This window comes from Ursus maritimus, unplaced genomic scaffold (genome assembly GCF_017311325.1).
Source record: "Ursus maritimus isolate PB19 unplaced genomic scaffold, ASM1731132v1 scaffold_32, whole genome shotgun sequence".
NCBI lineage: Eukaryota > Metazoa > Chordata > Mammalia > Carnivora > Ursidae > Ursus > Ursus maritimus.
The window spans coordinates 24,841,674-24,861,416 of record NW_024425786.1 but is presented as its reverse complement, the minus strand read 5'-3'; the positions used below and the strand labels follow the sequence as shown (position 1 = coordinate 24,861,416).

General features: G+C 52.9%; 1 protein-coding gene across 2 annotated transcripts in view; it reads right to left on the bottom strand.

The window, feature by feature from the left end:
- Positions 1 to 3,156: 3,156 nt before the first annotated feature.
- The window catches only part of ZNF362 (zinc finger protein 362), a 54,401-nt gene continuing 37,814 nt past the window's right edge, over positions 3,157 to 19,743 (bottom strand). For both annotated transcript variants that reach the window (XM_040619224.1, XM_040619223.1), the window contains 4 exons: positions 19,380 to 19,604; positions 8,646 to 8,724; positions 8,358 to 8,516; positions 3,157 to 4,973 (listed from right to left, as the gene is read on the bottom strand). In XM_040619224.1, the coding sequence (XP_040475158.1) occupies positions 4,857 to 4,973; positions 8,358 to 8,516; positions 8,646 to 8,724; positions 19,380 to 19,604 (580 nt within the window). In that variant the 3' untranslated portion in view covers positions 3,157 to 4,856. The remainder of the gene's footprint in view (positions 4,974 to 8,357; positions 8,517 to 8,645; positions 8,725 to 19,379; positions 19,605 to 19,743) is intronic.

Here is a 19,743-nt window from a genome sequence, read left to right as displayed (position 1 = left end):
GCTGAGGCCCTGGGAGGGTGGGATTTCACCCCAGGTCCCCTGAATCCTTTATGTAGTGTTCTCACAGACCTTGCATTTTTAACAGCCTCGCTCTTCCTCAGAAGGACAGCAATTCCGGCATAAATCAACCCTGATGGTTTTTACAATCTGATCATCTTTACGAGCAGATTCCACGCACTGATGATGTGACATAAGAGATCTCTCCCCTCTCAAAGATGTGACGTAAGAGATCTCTCCCCTCTCAAAGACAGTTGGAAGTTCCCCAGGGCCTCCCGCCCAGACTAGATTAGCAAAACCCAGACGGCCACTTGGATTTTGGACGAGAGGTAAGAACAGGCTAGGTGTGCCTAAGAACAGGTTATCGCTTGGTGACTTTGAGGTGGCACATCCCTTCCTCTGGTGGGCACATGTCCTCCACCTTACCCTGCAGTGTTCACCAAGGGCCACCCACACCGACCTTCACCACCCCTGGGCTGTGAGAGACCTGAGCACAAGCTAGTAAGATCCGGGTGGGAATCTCTCTTCTTCTCACTCTGCGTGTGACTGTGGACAAGTCTCTTACCTTTGCTGAGTCTCAGTTTTCTCAGATGTCAAGTGGGGATGCCAGGCACCCTCCTTGCAAAGGTTGTGGTGCTCCCAAATACGTAACTTGCTTCTCCCTCTCCTTGCTTGCCCCTTCTCCAGCAAGTTCATAGTGCAAAGCCACTGCCAAAAGAACAGCCATTTCCTGTCTTGAAGAGGAAATGATGGCACAGGCAAGGGTTTCCAGGTGCTGGGCTGGGGCAGCTGCACGCTGTGGGTGGAGACCTTCCTGAGGATGGGGATGGGTCAGGGAAGCTGCCGTGTGGAGCAGACGACCTCTTGGGAGTGTCTCCCTCCTTTGTCTTACCCAGAGACCCTTGGTGGGGGTGGGAGCATGAGAGGGACTTGGGGCAGAAGCAGACGTAGCAGGCGGGGCTAAGCTCTTTCTGCAGCCACTTCCATCAGTGAGTGTCACTGTTGATCAGCCCTGTCCTCAGCACCTGCTGGGACCCTCAGAGGCAGGGGAAGCTCCTGAGAGGTTCCAGGAGAGCAGGTGAAAAGCAAACTCCCAGTCCTCCGTTCGTCGCTTCTGCATGTCAAATCTTCACCTGCCCCTGCCGCCCCACCCTGCAGGCCAGCTCAGACGCCACCCCAGAAATTGCCAAACATCATCAGCTGTCTAGTCAGGGTTCACTGATCATAAGGGACTTAGACTGACCAAGGCCACGTCAAATAGTAACAGTCAGAATTACATTTACTGGTACTTAACTATGTACCAAGCACAGTTCTTAGCATTAGACATGTATTGACTCATTTAATCCTCATAGCCACCCTACAAATTGGTTACTATTATTTCCCTCATTTTACATATAAGAAAATCAGGCACAGAGAGGTTAGGTATGTAACTTGCTCCCTGTTGCACTTCTGGCAACATAAACTCTCTGATGTGAGAACAAGCAGGAAATTAAATCTGGCCAGAAAACGGAGACGGGAAGTCAGGAGCTGAGTCTGACTCAGGCTCTCAGTCTTCTCTATCTCTGCCTCTGTCCTGCTTATGTCTGGCCCAACACACATCCCAACCCCTGGACCACAGGGTCTTCCAGTTCAGGAGTCCACCATCTCCTAACTTATCTCTAATCCATGGACTGGCGAGGCTGGTTGGAGAGTCAGCCAGCGTTGTGCTGGTAAACGTTTAGCAATTGGCTCTTCCAAGGACAAGAAAGCCCCCATGTGTAGCCTTTGCCAGTTTCTGTTGTACGAATCCCACCAGCGCTGATTTCAAACACATTCACTGAATGTGGAGTTAGGAAGAGGTATGCCCAGTCCACTCTCCTGAACCAGGACTGCCGGTACACACCACTGGTGCCACTGGTAGCGCTGGTCTAGGGCTCCGGCGGCGGAGTCAGGTGTCCATCGCTGGCCAATCGGTTGTGGCTGGGGCCGGGTCATGTGACACAAACATGGCCACCGGGCCCCACCCCCTCCCTGCATAACAGGCTATGGCAGGTGGATTTCAGAGAAGGCAATGAGGCCTGTGAAGTTACCCAAAACATGTACCTGGCTACTCCACACCGATTTCCCCTGCCCAGTGTTAACCCGTCTGGTTTCCTCTTGGGGAGATGTACTGCAGATTGGAGTTTCACCCTCTGCTCCGGGCTCAGAGCGCGGGCTCCAGGTCTGAGCCAATCAAGTACAGGCCTTCTGGTCACAGTGACTGGTTCGAGGATGTCATGTAACCCAGTCCCAATCACATCGCCTTTATGGAAGACCCAATTAGACTTGTTCCTGGGGCTTCTGGGAGAAAGACACAGGCTTGACTGCTGGAAATCTGGGGTCTGTGAGGTTGGAGCTGCTGACCCTACAGGAGCCCGAGGATGAAACCAACTCTGAGAACACAGCCAGGTGGAGAGCTGGAGACACCACTGACCCCTGAGGCTGGCCTGGCACCTGCACTGTCCTGTCATGTAAGCCAATAAATCCTTGTTTGGGCTGGGCTTTCTATCACTTGCAAGGCCTGCGAGGGCTCAGAGTGAATGCCTGAAGGTGAGCTCCATGGTGACCCTTGGGAGAATCACTTCTGTCTCTCTAAGGCTGCCTGGCAGAGGACCAGCCTTGATAAACTTTGGGGGATTAATTCCTGCATCTCCCTCTCAGGCAATCAAAACTGACCCACATGGGGAAAGTGTATGTGAAGGGGTCTTCTTGGTTCTCTCAATCACTAGAATTGCTTCCACAAGTCAGGGGGCACTCATAATGGACCCCCAAGGTGGGCAGGGTAATGGGATGTGGCCGCCCTTCTGGGAGCCGGGGCTGTGAACCTCACTGGTGAACCCCATACGTCCAAAAAAGGCTTCATTCAGAATGAGACACACCTGGGTGAAACTTGAGTCCTGCCACTGAATTCAAGCATGATCCTCAGCAAAAAAACCCCTCTCGGTTTGCTGCCCCCTCACGGGGGGGCTTAGGGTAACCAACACCAAGCACTCGGCTCAGCAGCTGGGGTGAGGCCAGCCCACAGTAAGGCGCCATTTCCCTTCTTCCCCAAGTCTGGGGGGGCGGGGGAGGGGAGAGGAGCAATGGAAAGGTGCCCCCCAGCCCCGCCCTCGCACAGAGCACGCCAGACACCACCGCCACCCAGGTGCGGGTACAGTTTATTCTTCACAACAGAGAAATACAAAGAGCAGAGGGTTTGGAATTCCTTTGTTTCTTGCCCCGTTTAGTGTCTTCCCCCACATTCGATTTTCATTTTGCTCCCCACCCCTTTTCTTAAATATAATGCAAACTTGTTTCCTGAAGCACTGAGGGGCACCTGCCCTCACCTCCCTGCCACCAAGATGCAGACTGAGAAGCCAACAGACTGTTTTCTCTTTTTTAATAAGGTAACTAGTTCTAAATATGGTGGCCTGGAGGTCCCATAGAAAAAAGCAAATGGGGGTGTTAACAGTATGTATAACAGCGTATTTACAGGGTAGTAACATGCGGACAAAAAGCTACAATACTGAGTTATCAGACGACGCAAGTCAAACAAAGGGGTGGGGGTGGGGGCAGAGAACCCCGTGGGAAAAAAAAACCCCAGGAAACGTTAAACTGGTAAATCAATGGCGAGTTAAGGCTTAAAAAGTGTATAAAAATAACACAGTTAATATTCAAAACGGAACTCCAGATACAGAATATATAGATGAGTTTCTGTCTAGTTTTCTTTTTTTTTTTTTTTTTCCCGGGGGATGAAGGGGGGCTTCTCCGGGCTCTGTACATAGTTCCTATATACACGGACACGCATGGCTTTCAGATTGGGGTGTGTCTGTGGGGGCTGAGGGCAGGGTCTGCTCCTGGGACCCTCCTCCCCGAGGATCCCTTCCCTGCTGAGGGGCCTAGGGCCTGGACTGGGGATTCACCCTCCATGACAGGGAAGACAAATAACCCCTCCCTGGGCACGGCCCCATCTGGAGGAAATTCTGGAGGGGGGGTGGTCCTAAGCCCAGGCCCACTCCCTCCCCACCCCCCTGCCCACAGTCTGGGATGGTGGGAGAGGTAGCCAATAGGTTTCCTGGCCAGCACCGAGGTAGACTGGGGTGGTCTTCAGGGCAGGGGAGGGCCAGGTCTTACCTAGCCCACCCTGACCCCATTTCCCTGGGCCTGCGCCCAGCCCAGCCCAACGCTGCACCCTTTGGTCCTGCGGATCTCCCGGCCCCTCTCTCATTTTGCCTCCTGAAGCCTGGGCAGCCTTGGGAGCTGCTGCATCCCTCTGCTCAGTAATGCCCAGGGCGTAGCTCGAGAGGTGTGAGCTGGGCGCCTAGGGGTGAATGGCTCACTCCAGCTGCCTCCTGTCCCCTCCCACCTGGGGGGTCCCCTTTGCAGTCCAGAAACCCAGGCCTGAGCCTTCCCTCAAGACCTGAGGCTGTGGCAAGAGAAGGTCCCACGCTGCCCTCTTGTTCTCTGTGTCCATCTGTCCGATTCTTTTAATTTCTCGGTCTTAGCAGCACCAACTTCTTGGCCAATAAATATCTTTTTTGTTATTTCCAAAACAAACTTAAAAAAAGAAAAAACAGTGAAGCAAGTGGAGGGTGGGGAACAAAAAGAAACCCAACAGAGAGGTTCAAAGTGCTCTGAGATCGTCTTTGGATGCCACCAAAACAGTCCAGAATCTTGCAGTTGGCCTGGCCGCCCCCGGAGCTGGACCGGGCAGGGCTTCTGCAGCCCAGGCTTTCTGGAAGGTCAGGAAGGTCATGAGAGAGCTCGGCTGTTCCTGGAGGGCCCCTGGAGGAAGTTGGGGCCTGGTGCTGCCTGGGTCTGTGTCTGCCAGTGGGCAGGGTGGGGCGGCGCCTTGGGTCGGCTCAGATGAGGGAAATTCGCACCGGGATGCCGGGGGACTCCGTCCTCTGGGGCGAGTGGTGGCTCACCAGGTGCTCCACCACCGTGTGTTTGGACATGTGCTTCATCAGGTAGGTCTCCTGTGGGCAGGGGTGAGATTCAGACATAAAACCAACCAACCATTGGCAAGAAATGCAGTTCCCACAAGTGGCCACTGGAGGGCTCCTCGGTAGGTGGGCCAGCCCGTGGTGAGCAGCCCGGGCTCTGGGGCGTCAGATGGGCACTGGGCATTAGTCCTAGTGGTGCAGCATCGCCACCAGCGGTGGACGCTGGTTCATCCCAGACTCTGCGCCCACAGCATGCTAGCTGGAGAGCCGGCAGGCACCGGGCTCGACCCTCAGCCGTGCCCACCTACACTTCCCCAGGGCCAGGCCAACAGGCTGTAGTGGGGTATGCGGGCTGAACCTCAGCCTGCCGCGGGGATGGAGCATGGCTGCCCCCTTCTGGTTGGTGCTCCAGGGAGGGAGAAGCAGGAGGCCTTGGTCTGAGCTGGGTTCTGCCATCCCCCAGCTCATCTCCTACGTCCAAGCCTCTTTCCTCCTCTTGAAGGCACAACCTCAAAGGGTTGCTGCGGTGGACAGAGCTCCCAGCACGCAGTATGGGCTGAGGGGACTACTCCCTCCCCGGTCTCTACGCTGCATTCAGGGTGGTGGTGGGAGCGCCGGCCACTGCAGCGAACCTCCCCCCCCACCCCCCACCCCCACTTGATCCTCCCTGGGGAAGAAGCAGGACTGGTGACTTGCAGAAGCATAAACTGGGCATGCTCGGCTGGTCCCTTGAGTGCCCCCACAAGCTCTGCTAAGTCTGACCTGAGGCACCCACAACTGGGTGGGCGCGGTGACCCAAAGGCTCACGTGCAGGCCCAGAGGCCCCCACGCTCAGCTGGGAGGAGGTGGGGCACCTGGTGAGCCACCCCTCTCCCCCCAGGACATAGTCCCCGGGTCTCAAATGTCACTTTGCTCAGAATCTGGGAGAGGAAGCCGTCAAATGCGGCGGCAACACGCTGTCGAACACCAGCAGAGGGAAGTGATCAGCAATGCCCGAAGGAGGAAACTTCTCTTCAATGAATGCACCGCAAAGGGAAAAAAGGCCCGGGCGGGGGGACGGGGTGGGGACCAACAGATCAAGAGACAGGCGGATTGGGTGCACTGTAGGGGTCTTATTTGGGTCTTGATTACAAAATCAAATTGTAAGTAAATAAAATTCCGGCCTTGCAGAGACAAAAATGTGAACGCAGACTGGGTATTTGATGCTATCAAGGACTTATGGTGCATTGTAAAGATATTGTGCATAAGTTCAAAAAGAGGAGTCCTTGTGTTTAGAGACACAGTGAACGTTGTCAGATGAAACAATATAATGTCTATTTTACTTCAAAAAATAGGGATATGGATGAGGCAAGACTGGTTGATGGTTCTAGAGGCGAATGGGAACAGGAGGGTTCACTATTCTAAAATGTTTCTTTTATGTATTAAAGTAGTTTAAAATTCAATCCATTAAACTGTTTTGGTTGGTTGTTTTTTTTTTTTTTTTAATGTATGTTGGGGCATCTGGCTGGCTCAGTCAGTGAAGCCTGTGACTCTTGATCTCGGGGTCATAAGTTCAAGCCCACAGTGGGCATGGAGCCTACTTTTAAAAAAAGATACGTCAGCTTACTTTAATTAAAAACAAAAATAAATTAAAAATAAAGGTAACTGTTTTTGTTCAAGAGAGTCCAGTTCAGTCCCAGTTCAGGGTAGGGCCACAGGTCAGGTGAGCTGGGACGCCCCCGGCCTCCAGAGTTCAGACAGACTCCATCTAGAACTACAGCCATGAACGCCGGGGGCCCGTCCCCTAGGAGCAGGTGTGAGGAGGCGGATGTCGAGAACTTGAGGCCAACACCAGCCGAACGTCAGCCAGCTGAGTGGGGCTCCTGGGTGTCTGTGGTGCCCCACCTCGCCCCTTGGGGCCCTTTCCCTGCAGGTTCTGCCCTCTGTCTTTCACCTCTCCTCTGCCCTTTGAACTCCAGGGAAGGACAGTGTGCCGAACCCAGCACTCAGCAAAATAGAGGCCTGGCTGGCACCCGACATGCCGCTGACCACCCCACGTGCCCCCTCCAGTCAGCGACCTTTCAAAAATACCCTCCTAGACAGTCCCCTCCCTGCAATGGCTTCCCACTCCACCTAGCAAATATCCGAACTCCCTAACAGGGCCCCACAGCCCCGTGTGACCTAATTTTCTTTCAGTTCCTGGAGCACGCCATGTTTGTTCCACCTCAGGGTGTCTGCATTCACCGTCCCCCGCTCAGAAGGTTCTCACCCTCCTTACCCTTCAAGGCTCCATTGAAATGTTACCCCCTCAGTTGGCTCACCACCCGAGACCTGTGTCCCCTTCCCAAATCCATTCCAGCCTCCCTGCTGCTTCATCAGTCTATGGTCCTTCAGGCCTGTGGTTCTCAGTCAGAGGACATGTGGCGACATCTGGAGGCATTTTGGGTTGTCAGAGCCCGGGAGGGGGGTCGCTAGTGAGCAGGGGCCAAGGATGTCGTAACATCCTACAAGGCACCGGACAGCCCCCCAGCGAAAAGGCCCCCCGCCCACATGTTACCACACGCTGAGGCTGACTAACCTCCTCAGAACAACTACCACGATTTGTCATTCCATGTTTATTCGGTGGTTACTTGTTTAATATCTGTCTCTAGCCGTAGAATCCAGCCTCCCCGGGGGCAAAGAATGTGTCTGCCGGATTCATCCTAATGGCCAAGCGCCTGGCACAAGGGTTCAGTAAACACCGAGTGAATAAATAACGGTGTTAGCGGACGTCTGTTAGGCACTGACTGTGCCAGTCAGCAGCCCTGCGAGGTAAGAACTGTTAGCGCGCCCGTTTTACAGATAAGGAGATTGAGGCTCAGAGATCTGTGTGGGTTTACCTGGGGCTCTGTTAACCAGGATATTCCACTCACTGAACACATACACCCAAGTGACTTGCCAGGCCCCCTCTTGTGGGTGCTGAAAGGCCTCTGCTTGGGGAAATTCCCACCCAGGACAGGGGGATGGATGAGATGACCTTTCCCCCTACTGTTCAGGCCTTTCCGAGGTGAGCCAGCTCTGGGCCGAGTCACTGTGCTCCCTTGTGGCCAAGATGGGGGTTGCAGCTTCCCCAGTGCAGAGGCCGCTCTGCCTCCCTGGCTCTGGAAAGGGCGGGGGCACTGCCTTGAGTGTTCGAGGGCCTGGAGGAAACCACGCCTGGGAAAGCCAGGCTAAAGGCCGCCAGGAGGCTGGGAGCTCGGCCCAGGGCAGCCAAAAACAGAACTGGGAATCCGAAGCCCTGGCTTGGCCACTCGTCGTGATCTTGCGGAGTCACTTCCCCTCTCTGGGCCTCAGTCTCCTTGTCTGGAGAGTGGGGAGACTCAATACAGATCTGATGAGGCTGAGGCCCAGGCTGAGGCCCGGGAGAGGAAGAAGCTCCGCAGGGCCCCAGGCACTCACCGAGGTGTAGGCCCGCCCGCACATGCTGCAGCAGTAGGCCTTGGCGTGCTTGATGGCGTGGGCCGACAGGTGGATCTGCAGGGAGGCGGAGTCCGAGTAGGCCCGGTAGCAGTTGGGACACTTGTAGGGCTTGTCCTTGTTGTGCTGGCGCTGGTGAGACTGTGGGGAGCACAGCAGGGGTCAGGAGCCTGGTGGGGCTCCCCCAACCCCACCCCCTTCTTCGCTCCCTCTGCAGGGGGCGGGCAGCCTTGCACCAGGCAGGCAAGAGGCAGGCAGGCAGGCACTCACCTGGAGGTTGGAGAGCTGAGTGAAAGCCTTTTCGCAGCCAGGATGTGGGCACTTGTAGGGTCTGTCGCCTGTGTGGATTCTGCAATGGCAGCTCAGTGAGGCAGAGTCCCTGACACCCCCTGGCCAGCTCCAGCCCCCAAGGCCTTGGATGGCCTGCACCATATATCCGGCTCCCAAGCCTCCCAGGCCCCGCTCCCCACACTCCCCAGAGCACTAGGCAAGAGCTGCTGCTTCTCCTTCCTTCTCTGGTCTCCCAGTCTGCCAGTCCGTGACCAGAGCCTTCCTGCTCCTCACGGGTCCCTGCTGAACCCAACCCCCCAGAGCACCCACCCAGACACACGGCCCAACCCTCCAGCTGAACAGCAGCAGCTTGCTCTGGCTGCACTCTGCCCCTTTCTTCTTCAAAACCCACCTGCAGACCACCGTTGAAAAAAACACGAATCCACCGTTTGCAAGGAACTTCCCTGTCCACCCTGCCTCTTTCCCTCAGAACCAAGCTTCTCTCTGACTGCCCCCCAGTTTCTGTCTCCTGCCCTGTCCCCACATCAGAGACATGTCTGTGATGGCGACCTGGTCACCCCAGCCACTGAGAGAATGCAGGACAGGGAGGCCCTGCAGTTCAGCCCCTCTGTCCCCTCCCATTCCTGGGTTCTCATCCTGGCTCCAACACCTACCAGCTCGGTGACCTTGGGGAAAAAAAAATTCCTGAGCCTCAGTTTGCTCATCTGCAAAATGGGCATAAAAATATGCCCTCCCTTCACTTTGTGCAGATTACGTTCGACCATGCATGCTAAGGGGCTTCGCCAAGTGTTGGCACAAAGTCGGCGCTCAGGAAACTATTTATTCCACGGGGCACCCGTGTGCCAGGCACCACACTCGGTACTTGGAATGAACAAAACAGACAAAAACCACTGCCTCGTGGGAACAAACAACAAACATGAACTAATAAGTAAGTAAGTAAATCCCACGTAGAATGTAATAAGTGCTATGAGAAGAAAATAAATTAGGCGGAGGGAGCAGGAATGCCCCAGGGTGTGTGTGTGTGTGTGTGTGTGTGTGTGTGTGAGATTTTAAACAGGGTGGTCAGGGCGCGCCTCCCGGGGAGGGTGACTCCAGAGTGACGACTTCAGGGCAGATGGCTGTGTTTCCTGTTCAGTCCGTGGTGCTGCTCGTGCTTGTCTGACAGACCAGGTGAGGACGTAGGTGGGCCCAGACGAGTTGTCCCACACACACTTGGGAGCCCTGTCCTCCACGCGAGCCTCCCGCCATCAGCCTGCACTTGTCTGCCGTCACCGGTTCTGCAGATGCTCTCTGGCAAGCAGGTGCACAGCGGAAGCTGGCTGGCCGGAACCTTGCTGGCCTCCTTTGCCACCGAACATCAGGTGGACGGAGAACCCGGCCCTGGCCGCTCGGTGCCGGTTTCTTCCCCTAATGCCCCAGGTCACCTGGCTGACTGGGCTGTTCTGTCTGTCAACACACTGGTCAAATCCACTAAGGTCCCTGTCGCAGCAGGCCCCGTGCCGGACAGGCTGGAATAAAGAATCCTCCCTGCCATCGCTAAGTCATTGGCTGCCTGCTACGAACACAGATGGAGTCCAGATTCCTTAGGGTGTCGTTCAACGCCCTTCACCATGTGCTCTGGCTTCCCCTCCCCGCTCCTCTGCACCCTCCATCCTGGTCGGAGATTCATTTCTCATCAGGAACCTTGTCTGACTGATGATTCTGCCCGCCACACCTGTGCCCCGCTGCACCCTCGGCAGGGGAGGCCGCCCCTCCTGTCTCTACGAGACCGGGACCCGAGGGCAAGCACAGGGCCCGGGCTCAGGTGCAAGGCCTGGGCCCACCCCACAGGCTGCACCGAGACTTGCCAAGTGGAGCTGGGCTGGCCTGGTGTTGAGAACCCATATTCTACCTGCGTATTTCGGGGTGTCACATGTTTGGGGACACCATCCCAGCTACGGCATCCTGTCTCTACAACAGAAGGACCTTAACGCCCATCTGGACTGACTCCACCTGATGCCACAACCCCTCCATTTCATCCCATCCTCATTCCCCTCCAGGGCTGGGGAATTCATTCAGCTAGGATCGGGTGGCAGAGGAGACTAAGGGACCCCAGGACATGCATTGGTTTTGTTTTAACTCCCCCCCAATACCCACTCCAGAGTCCTCACCGCCCACTGGGCCTCTCCCCTGACCTCAGCCTCCATCCCCGCTGGCCTTCCTCTGGTTCCACTAGATCCCAAGCTCTCTCCCTTTACCCAGGCCATCCCCTCTTCCAGGCAGCTAACACCTGGCAAAAACCCACACTCCTGTTCTCAGCATAAAAGCCCTTGATTGGGCAGCCTTTCCTGACCCCCCAGACCCGGCCTGGCCCCTGCAGTCCACCTTCCACCCCCCCAAGTATAGGGATTTTGTCCCCATCTAGTCACTGTTTCCTGGGACGACTCCTGAGAGCAGGTGCTCCCCTGGTCTCCTTCACCACCATCACCCCAGGGCCTGGCGCGGGCTCAGCCTTAAAGACAGGCCAGGCACATAGAGAGTCATGGACTGAATGAAGGAAAGAGAGTTCTCTCTCTGTGAGGTCAGTCACTGTCAACAGTAGTATAGTCAAGATAACCAACGCCATCCACACTGCACAAGTATCTGTTGACTGACTGACCGAGCACCCTCCAAAGGACTTTAGGTCCTTCCTCAGGGACCCAGCCAAGCACTCTTGAATGGGAAACCACCCTCCGGCCTCGTCCAGTCCAAGTGTCATGGCTGCCTGGCCTCCTCCCTGGACTCCCAGCCTCAGCCTCTCCCCTCCTGGCCTCTGTCACAGCAGTAGTGCAGGGATTTGACCTTGTCATGGCCCTGCCTGGCAACTGCCATGGTCCGTCCCTTTTCCAGGACAGAGTCCAAACCCTGTGCCCTGGCATTCAAGGCCTTGGTTTCTAAAGCCCCACCACCACCACCACTGCTCTCCCCAGCATCCTTCCAACTTCCCCGCAACGCACATGCAGACACAGCCCCCAGGAAGCCTCCGAGTCTTTGCTCATGCTGCTGTCCCGTCTCTAGGGAGGGCTACGGACCCTTCAACGCCCGACCCAGATGGCCCTCCCCCACCTCCCCTATGTACTTCAATCTTTCATGGAAGTTTCCACACCCACCAGCCTCCCAGGTCACAGTGGGGCTCCTCTGGGCCACAGCCTGCCTCTGACCACCAATCGGCCTTTGTGTGCCCCCCAGCACTGGGCTGGCTCCGAAGGGACTTTGGGGAGAGCCAGACGGGTAGATGGGGGCCCAGGCTGCATGCTCTCCCTGAAACAGCCCCAAAGCTCTTCAATCCCTGAACTGCACGTCAGGACCAAGCCCTCAATTCCCACATCAGAGTCCTATCTTTGCAGAACATCTTCTCAGTAGGGGAGCACCCAGCCCTGGCTCCCACAAGTGCGGTAAAGGGGAGCTCACGACGGGTCCCAGGCAGCACCGGGAAGCCGAGCTGAAATCGGGGCCCCTGGACTGCCCCAGCCCCACCCTGGGGTCCCAGAGACTCGCCCTGCAGTGTCCAGGGCTCCCCCCGCCCAGCCGAGCTTCTCCCGCAGCCTGACAGCCACAGCCCCTTCCTCTCTCCGAGACGCAGGCTCCTGGGGGGGTCTGGGCTCGAACCTCATTTCCACCTCCTCTTAGCTGAGTGACCTTGGACAAGTGACTCTGCCTCCCTGAGCCCAGTTTCCACAGCCCGAAAACAGGGATAATAATAAGGATTGGAAGGACTGTAGGGATTCAGTGACTTATTCAAAGAGTGTTTCTAAAATATTTTCATAGTGATAGTTTTTTAATACACTCGGTTCTATTTAAGATAAACAATTTGTGAAAATCGACAAAGAATTTATTCAATGTTTACAGAAGATCATTGAAGATTCATTAGTTCGTATTTGTTCTTTAATTTCGCAGGTAATAAAGGGCACCCTATAGTGACTGACCTCGGGCGCTGTGCTTTGTAAGTCACACGAGGGCAGGATCGAGGGCAGTTCAGGACAGTTAGCCTTCCCTGAGATGACCCCGTCCCCAGGGCATTTTTCAGACTCACTGTCTCTTATTTAGAAACACAAAGTCACGGTGTGGGCCTACTCGACGGCCACCTCGTATGGAGCCACCCTCCGCAGGGCCAGGCGCACAGGGCCTTTGACAAGGACGGGTGGTGGTTAGGAGTTTATTACCGCGACTGCCATCAGACTTGAGGAAACCAAAGGACACCTACCCGCGCCACCGGCATCGGTCCACACGTACACAACGTCACAGAGCCGAGAGAAGAAAAACAAACGCGAGAAACAGTTTGCGACCTGAATAAACATGCAAACCCAGCCACCTGAGCCTTGTCCTCTGCCTTCCTAACCCGCTCGCGACACGAGACCGTGACACTGCAGGTCTGGGCTAACTGCTGTCCTATGTGCGACACGTGCTGGGTTGGCACGACCTCCAGCCTCACTACGGAGTTCTGCTGACTCCTTTTTGAAATACACGTGGTATTTATGAGTCACCGAGCCAACCCTGAACTCCGGACCTCTAGGACACTTAGCTCATCCCCTGCTTTTCTTTACTTGCTGTGTCCTTTCACAGAAGGAGGTCCCCCCAGAATGCTCCAGCTCCTCTGAACTACATTACCCCCAAAATGCTCCCAGGCCCATCTTTCTCAACAACCAGAGTAATCTTGCTCAACCTGTTTCTATGTTTCTAAGTCCATCTCTGTTACGTGACCAGGGCTGGCTCAGCCCTGGACGTGACCTTCTTTTATTCCCGTCGTTTCTGGCAGTCACCCTGGGATGATGGATTTGATTAGATGCCCTGACTGGTTCTCTAGGGAGGAGCAAAACGCAGGAGGGGGTCTCCGTGGAGCAGGAGGAAACCAAGGAACCTCGAATCTGGTTGCTTCTTTACGTTTGGCTTTTTTTGTTTGCTTGTCTAACGGATTCTGGGACTTGTGGGCATGTGGGACACCCACCTCTTTGTCACTGGGTTAGGACGCATTGCTTTAATTATGGGTGCCACTGTCTACTGACTCATAATTTGTCTCTAATGTTAATAGGACCCTCTTACGTTGCTTGTTTGGTTTCCCACCATTATGCACTCAAAGCACTCAAGAGAAAAAAAAATGCGTGTCCTCAGGAATAGAGAACAATCCCTGGATCAAGACATCAGCAAAATACCCTCCTTCATGGGCCTGTTAATTTTGTGTTGCTGTTTTGGTCATGGTCTTGATTATTATTTTAAAACAAAAGTTTACTTCTGAAAAAAACTAGGATTCTTTTTTTCTTAAGATTTTATTTATTCATGGGGCGCCTGGGTGGCACAGTGGTTAAGCGTCTGCCTTCGGCTCAGGGCGTGATCCTGGCGTTGTGGGATCGAGCCCCACATCAGGCTCCTCCGCTGGGAGCCTGCTTCTTCCTCTCCCACTCCCCCTGCTTGTGTTCCCTCTCTCGCTGGCTGTCTCTATCTCTGTCGAATAAATAAATAAAATATTAAAAAAAAAAGATTTTATTTATTCATGAGAGAGAGAGCACAAGCAGGGGGAGGAGCAGAGGGAGAAGCAGGCTCTCCGCGGAGCAGGGAGCCCAAGGCAGGACTCGATTCCCGGACCCTGGGATCATGACCTGAGCTGAAGGCAGACGCTTAACCGAATGAGCCACCTAGGAGCCCCAAAACTAGGATTCTTCATACTTATCACTACCTGCTACTGTGTTTATTTTCTACTAGACCGATGCTCAGACCTTGCCTAGGCTGTCCACTTTGTGCCCTTAGCCTTCTCAAATCCAGGCCCCACATCAGAATAATAAAGTTTTCAAAGTATCTTTTACACCCAAACGCTCTCGGACTTTCTAGATGGTCACCAGGCAACACCAAAGATTTCCAGCTTTGCTTTATAAGAAGAGGGGTGCTCCGAATGATGGAATCTTTTGTATTTTCTATATTTCTAATTAGCAAACACTAGAGTGAGAGCTGTCCTACGAAGATGCAAGTGTAAGAACGCTGGCAGATCCAAAGAAGAGACACTCAGGAGCGCCTGGGTAGCTCACTCAGTTGTCCGTTGAGTGTCCAACTCTTGATTTTGGCTCAGGTCATGATCTTGGTCAAGGCTGTGAGACTGAGCCCCGTGCAGGCTCCATGCTGGGCGTGGAGTCTGTTTGGGATTCTCTCTCTTCCTCTCCCTCTGCCCCTTCCCCACCCTCCTTCTCTTAAAAAAAAAAAAAAGAGAGAGAGGAGACACTCAATCTCCCTGTATTAATTGTATGTTTTAGGTGTACATATATATATATAGAAAATGTATTACATATTTATCTTATATATAATATGTAATTTATACAAATACATAGCATATCATATAGAATTATATATGCTATATAATATAAATATATATACATATATACATATATATACATATGTATATACACATATATACATATATATATATTTGTGCAGTTTTTTCTTTTTTAAAGATTTGTCAGAGAGAGAGAGAGAGCACACAAGCAGGGGGAGCAGCAGGTAGAGGGAGAAGCAGACTCCCCGCTGAGCAAGGATCCCTACGTGGGACTCGATCCCAGGACCCTGGGATCATGACCTGAGCCGAAGGCAGACGCTTCACCGACTGAGCCACCCAGGCGTCCCAACTGGTGCACTTTTTTAAATGGAGACAAAAAAACCAGTAATTTATTTTCATGTACAATAAAAATCAAAAAGAAATGTTCTTTAAAAAGTTTTTTCTACATTTAACTACACTTATCAATGAGTGACAGTCCTAACACATGCTTTATGAGATAAAGAGCCCGAAGATGGGTCAATGCCCTTGCTGCCTAAAATATGTTCTTAATCTGAAAAATTGATCATGCATTCTACCTTAACAGAAGACTCCATTCTCTTCCATTCTGACATTGTTGATTGTTACAATCAATGCTTATTGTTACAATAAATGGACCGGTCATTCAGGCTCATCAACAGTTCCCCGTTCCACCTGCCTAAAGGCCTCTGCTTGAGGTCAGAAGTGGGGTCTTCCGACGGCATCAAGAGACTGTGGCCTCCGCAGAGCAATGCAGCACACGCACGTGGCTCTCTAGGCTCCCGGGAACAGATGAAGGGGCGCAGCCTTCATGACAGCATCACCTTGACAGACACTGCCTGAGGCCGAGGCAGGATCGAAGAGTCCGCCGTCCAGAAGCAGACAACTTGGCAAAGCAGACTAACTATCCACGATCAGCATAACAGGTGTTATGACCTCAAAACCAACGAAAGTGACTTAAGTGGGGTTCATTTCTATTCCTAAAGGGCATATGAGAAGACCCTTTTCTTCTTTGATCTATACCTCCAATCCTCAATTTAGGAGGCTATATTTGAACCGGGAATCAGATATTCCTTAAATGGTACCTTTCCAACTAACCCTTCAGAATTCTGAGGGAAATGTTCATAGCAGCATTGTCCACAATAGCTAAATTGTGGAAGGAGCCGAGATGCCCTTCAACAGATGACTGGATTAAGAAGTTGTGGTCCATGTATACAATAGAATATTACTCAGCTATCAGAAAGAACGAATTCTCAACATTTGCAGCAACATGGACGGCACTGGAGGAGATAATGCTAAGTGAAATAAGTCAAGCAGAGAAAGACAACTATCAAATAATTTCTCTCATCTATGGAACATAAGAATTAGGATGATCGGTAGGGGAAGAAAGGGATAAAGAAAGGGGGGGGTAATCAGAAGGGGGAATGAAGCATGAGAGACTATGGACTATGAGAAACAAACTGAGGGCGTCAGAGGGGAGGGGGGTGGGGGAATGGGATAGACCGGTGATGGGTAGTAAGGAGGGCACGTATTGCATGGTGCACTGGGTGTTATACGCAACTAATGAATCATCGAACTTTACATCAGAAACCGGGGATGTACTGTATGGTGACTAACATAATATAATAAAAAATCATTTAAAAAAAAAAGGTATTAATGGAGTATATCATGCTATTTTATAAGGAATGTCTGATGAATCAAACTTTTTAAGAATGCAATAGGCCAGCAGAGTGGGGAATAGAGAGAAGGGCAGCGCTAGGCCTTTGGATGAATAAAACATAAGCTATATGAAATCATACTTAAAGTACTGTGCAGAGGTCGATATACAGTAATTCTGATTTTTCTTACTTTAATATATGTGCATTGTAGAGTGATAAAAAAATAAAAATTAATACAAAAGAAAACAAAAAAAGAATTCTGGGGGAGGAAGGAAACTATAAAGATTTAACACAGATATAAACTTATGAATTATCAAGGAAATTTTAAAATAATATCTCTATTGGGGCTCCTGGGTGGCTCAGTCGGTTGAACGTCCGACTCTTGATTTCGGCTCAGGTCATGATCTCAGGGCTGTGGGATCGGACCCCACGTCGGCTCGGCGCTCAGCCCGGAGTCTGCTTGTCTGCTTGAGGATTCTCTCTCTCTCCTCTGCCCCTCCCTGCCCCGCCTCCCCCCCACTCTCTCTCTCTCTAAAATAAATAAATACATCTTTAAAAAATAATAAAATAATAGTTTTATTGAAAACAGCATGTGACTGGCCCCACCTATAAAACTGCTCAGAACAATTGCCGACAGATATTCACTGTGCCTTCCCGGGATCATGTTCTTTTCATGGCCGTTCGTTTGGTAAATAGGGTCAGTAGAAATCTGTCCTCCTTCCCAACAGGATATAATTGGGTAAATCAAATTTGTAACCATGACCATGCCAGAAATGTCACATTTAAAGACAAATATCGGGGCGCCTGGGTGGCACAGCGTTAAGCGTCTGCCTTCGGCTCAGGGCGTGATCCCGGCGTTATGGGATCGAGCCCCACATCAGGCTCCTCTGCTAGGAGCCTGCTTCTTCCTCTCCCACTCCCCCAGCTGTGTTCCCTCTCTCGCTGGCTGTATCTATCTCTGTCGAATAAATAAATAAAATCTTTAAAAAAAATAAAGACAAATGTCATTTAATTAGGCATGACAAGCCTGAGAGTGTAACACACGGACCGTCCTTCCCATGTGGGCATGTGGCCTCCCTGGGAACCTGCACTGGATCCGGCTCGTGGAAGCCCAGCCTTTAAGGTGACAGAAAAAGTTACTCCTGCCAGGCCGAAACACTAACAACCAGGGGGTTCTGCAAAAGGAAGGGACCCTTACCATGACCGGCTGGAGAGGCACCGTCCGACAAGGCTGACCTGCATGGTTCGAGTTTTCTGATCTTAGATAATATCCTAAGAAATGTTTTCACACATAGAGATTAAGATGATGACCCAGGGGTTCTGCAAAGTCTCCTGACAGAGGTCAGGTCTGAAGCCCCAGCAGCATCGGCTCTGATCCTAACAGCCAAACAACCAGCAAGACTTCAGTTATTAATCACCACCTCAGGCCCGTGTCCAGAAAACTGGCCAAACTTAAAAAAAAAAAAAAATCAAAGTAGTGACATGCATCAGAAAACTGCTGGAACAAACTGGCTGTGGTCCAGCCTCACGCCTCGGGAGGCACAGGAGCGAGAGGACAGAGGCCTTGTCCTGCAGGCACTCTGCCACTGCTGTCTCACTGTCCGACGTACGCATGATGCCTCCGAGGCTGAGAACTAGACAAACAAGGCATTCTGCGCCCTCCGATAAAGCCTACAAAGACGATGGACATACCGGAGAAAACCACAACAGTAGTAACAATCAAGAAAAAACCCTAAAAGCAAAAACTAGGGTCTCTCTGTCTCGCATCAGTCCCCCAGAGAGAGAAAACTTGATCGCTTCCTGCACGTTACAAGCTTCACGCCGAAACCACGTTACCCCTGACTTTCACAAAGCTGGCACTGGCCAGCTCACGGCGACACTCTCAGGCACGACCCTCGGCTGGGGCGGGGGGCGGGGGGCTGCGTTTCTCCCCCTCTGAGGGGATAAACTGCAATCTGGGTAACCTTCGGTTTGTTTCTTTAAATACCTATGGTATTTTTATTTGGCGAGTGGCGAGTCAGCCTTCCTGATGTCTGCACTCCCCTGTAAAAACCTGTCTTTCCTTAAAGCACTGATACTCCCGAATCTCTCTTTCGCACACTCCACTAGACCGTATGCCTCTGAGGGCAGGGATTTTTGTCTGTTTTGTTCATGGCTGTGTTCCCAGCACCTAGAATCGTGCCTATCTTAGAGCAGAGGCTCTGTAAGTATTTGTTAAATGGATGAATCGTATGCCCTATAAAAGAGAGTTCTACTTACGCCACAGATGCCCAGATGCCTATATTACGTGCCACACGATGGGGATCTGGGAATGGAGGGGACCAAGCCCTTGCCTTCCAGAGCCCCCAGTATCTTCGGGGTGGTGGACAAGGAAGGCGGCACAGACAAGACAGCCTGCCACTGCTCTGACGGGGATGCAAGGGGCCTGTTGGGGTCCCAGGAGGACTTCCTGGAGAAGCTGAATGGAGAGATGGCCAGGAGAGGGCCAGAGACACAGCATAAAGAGGGCGGAGGCTGTTTCAGGTAAGGAACACGGCAGATGAGAAGGGTGGGAAGGGTGACACAGTAGTGACAGCAGAGGCCAGTGAGGTCTATAAAGGTCATATCATCAAAGGCCTCAAATGCCAAGGAAAGGAGTTTGGTCTTGACCGTCAGGGCAGCGGGCCCCTGGAGAAGGTCGTTGCCCCTCCCCTACCAGGTCCACGCACCGGCGCAGGTGCCGAGCTGAGACCGGCTGCGGGGCAGCACCAGCAGGCCACTCACCTGGTGTGCTGCTGGAGGTGGGAGAGCTGTCGGAAGGACTTATCACAGTAGGAGCAGTGGTAGGGCTTGACGCCCAGGTGGATACGCAGGTGCTGGGCCAGGTAGGAGGCGTTGGCGAAGGACTTGGAGCAGTGCGGGCACTTGTGGGGCTTGGCCTCGGTGTGTGACTTGGAGTGAATCTGCATCTCAGACTTGGTGAAAAAGGTCAGCGGGCACACCTTACACCTGTGAGGCAAGAGGCACATTCGCACCTGGGAAGACCCCCGGCCCTCCGCCCGGAAGCGCGGAGGACCTCCCGCAACACACCGACCTCACACCCGACACACAGCTTTCTCGTGAGGAGCCGGGGGGGGGGGGGGGGGGG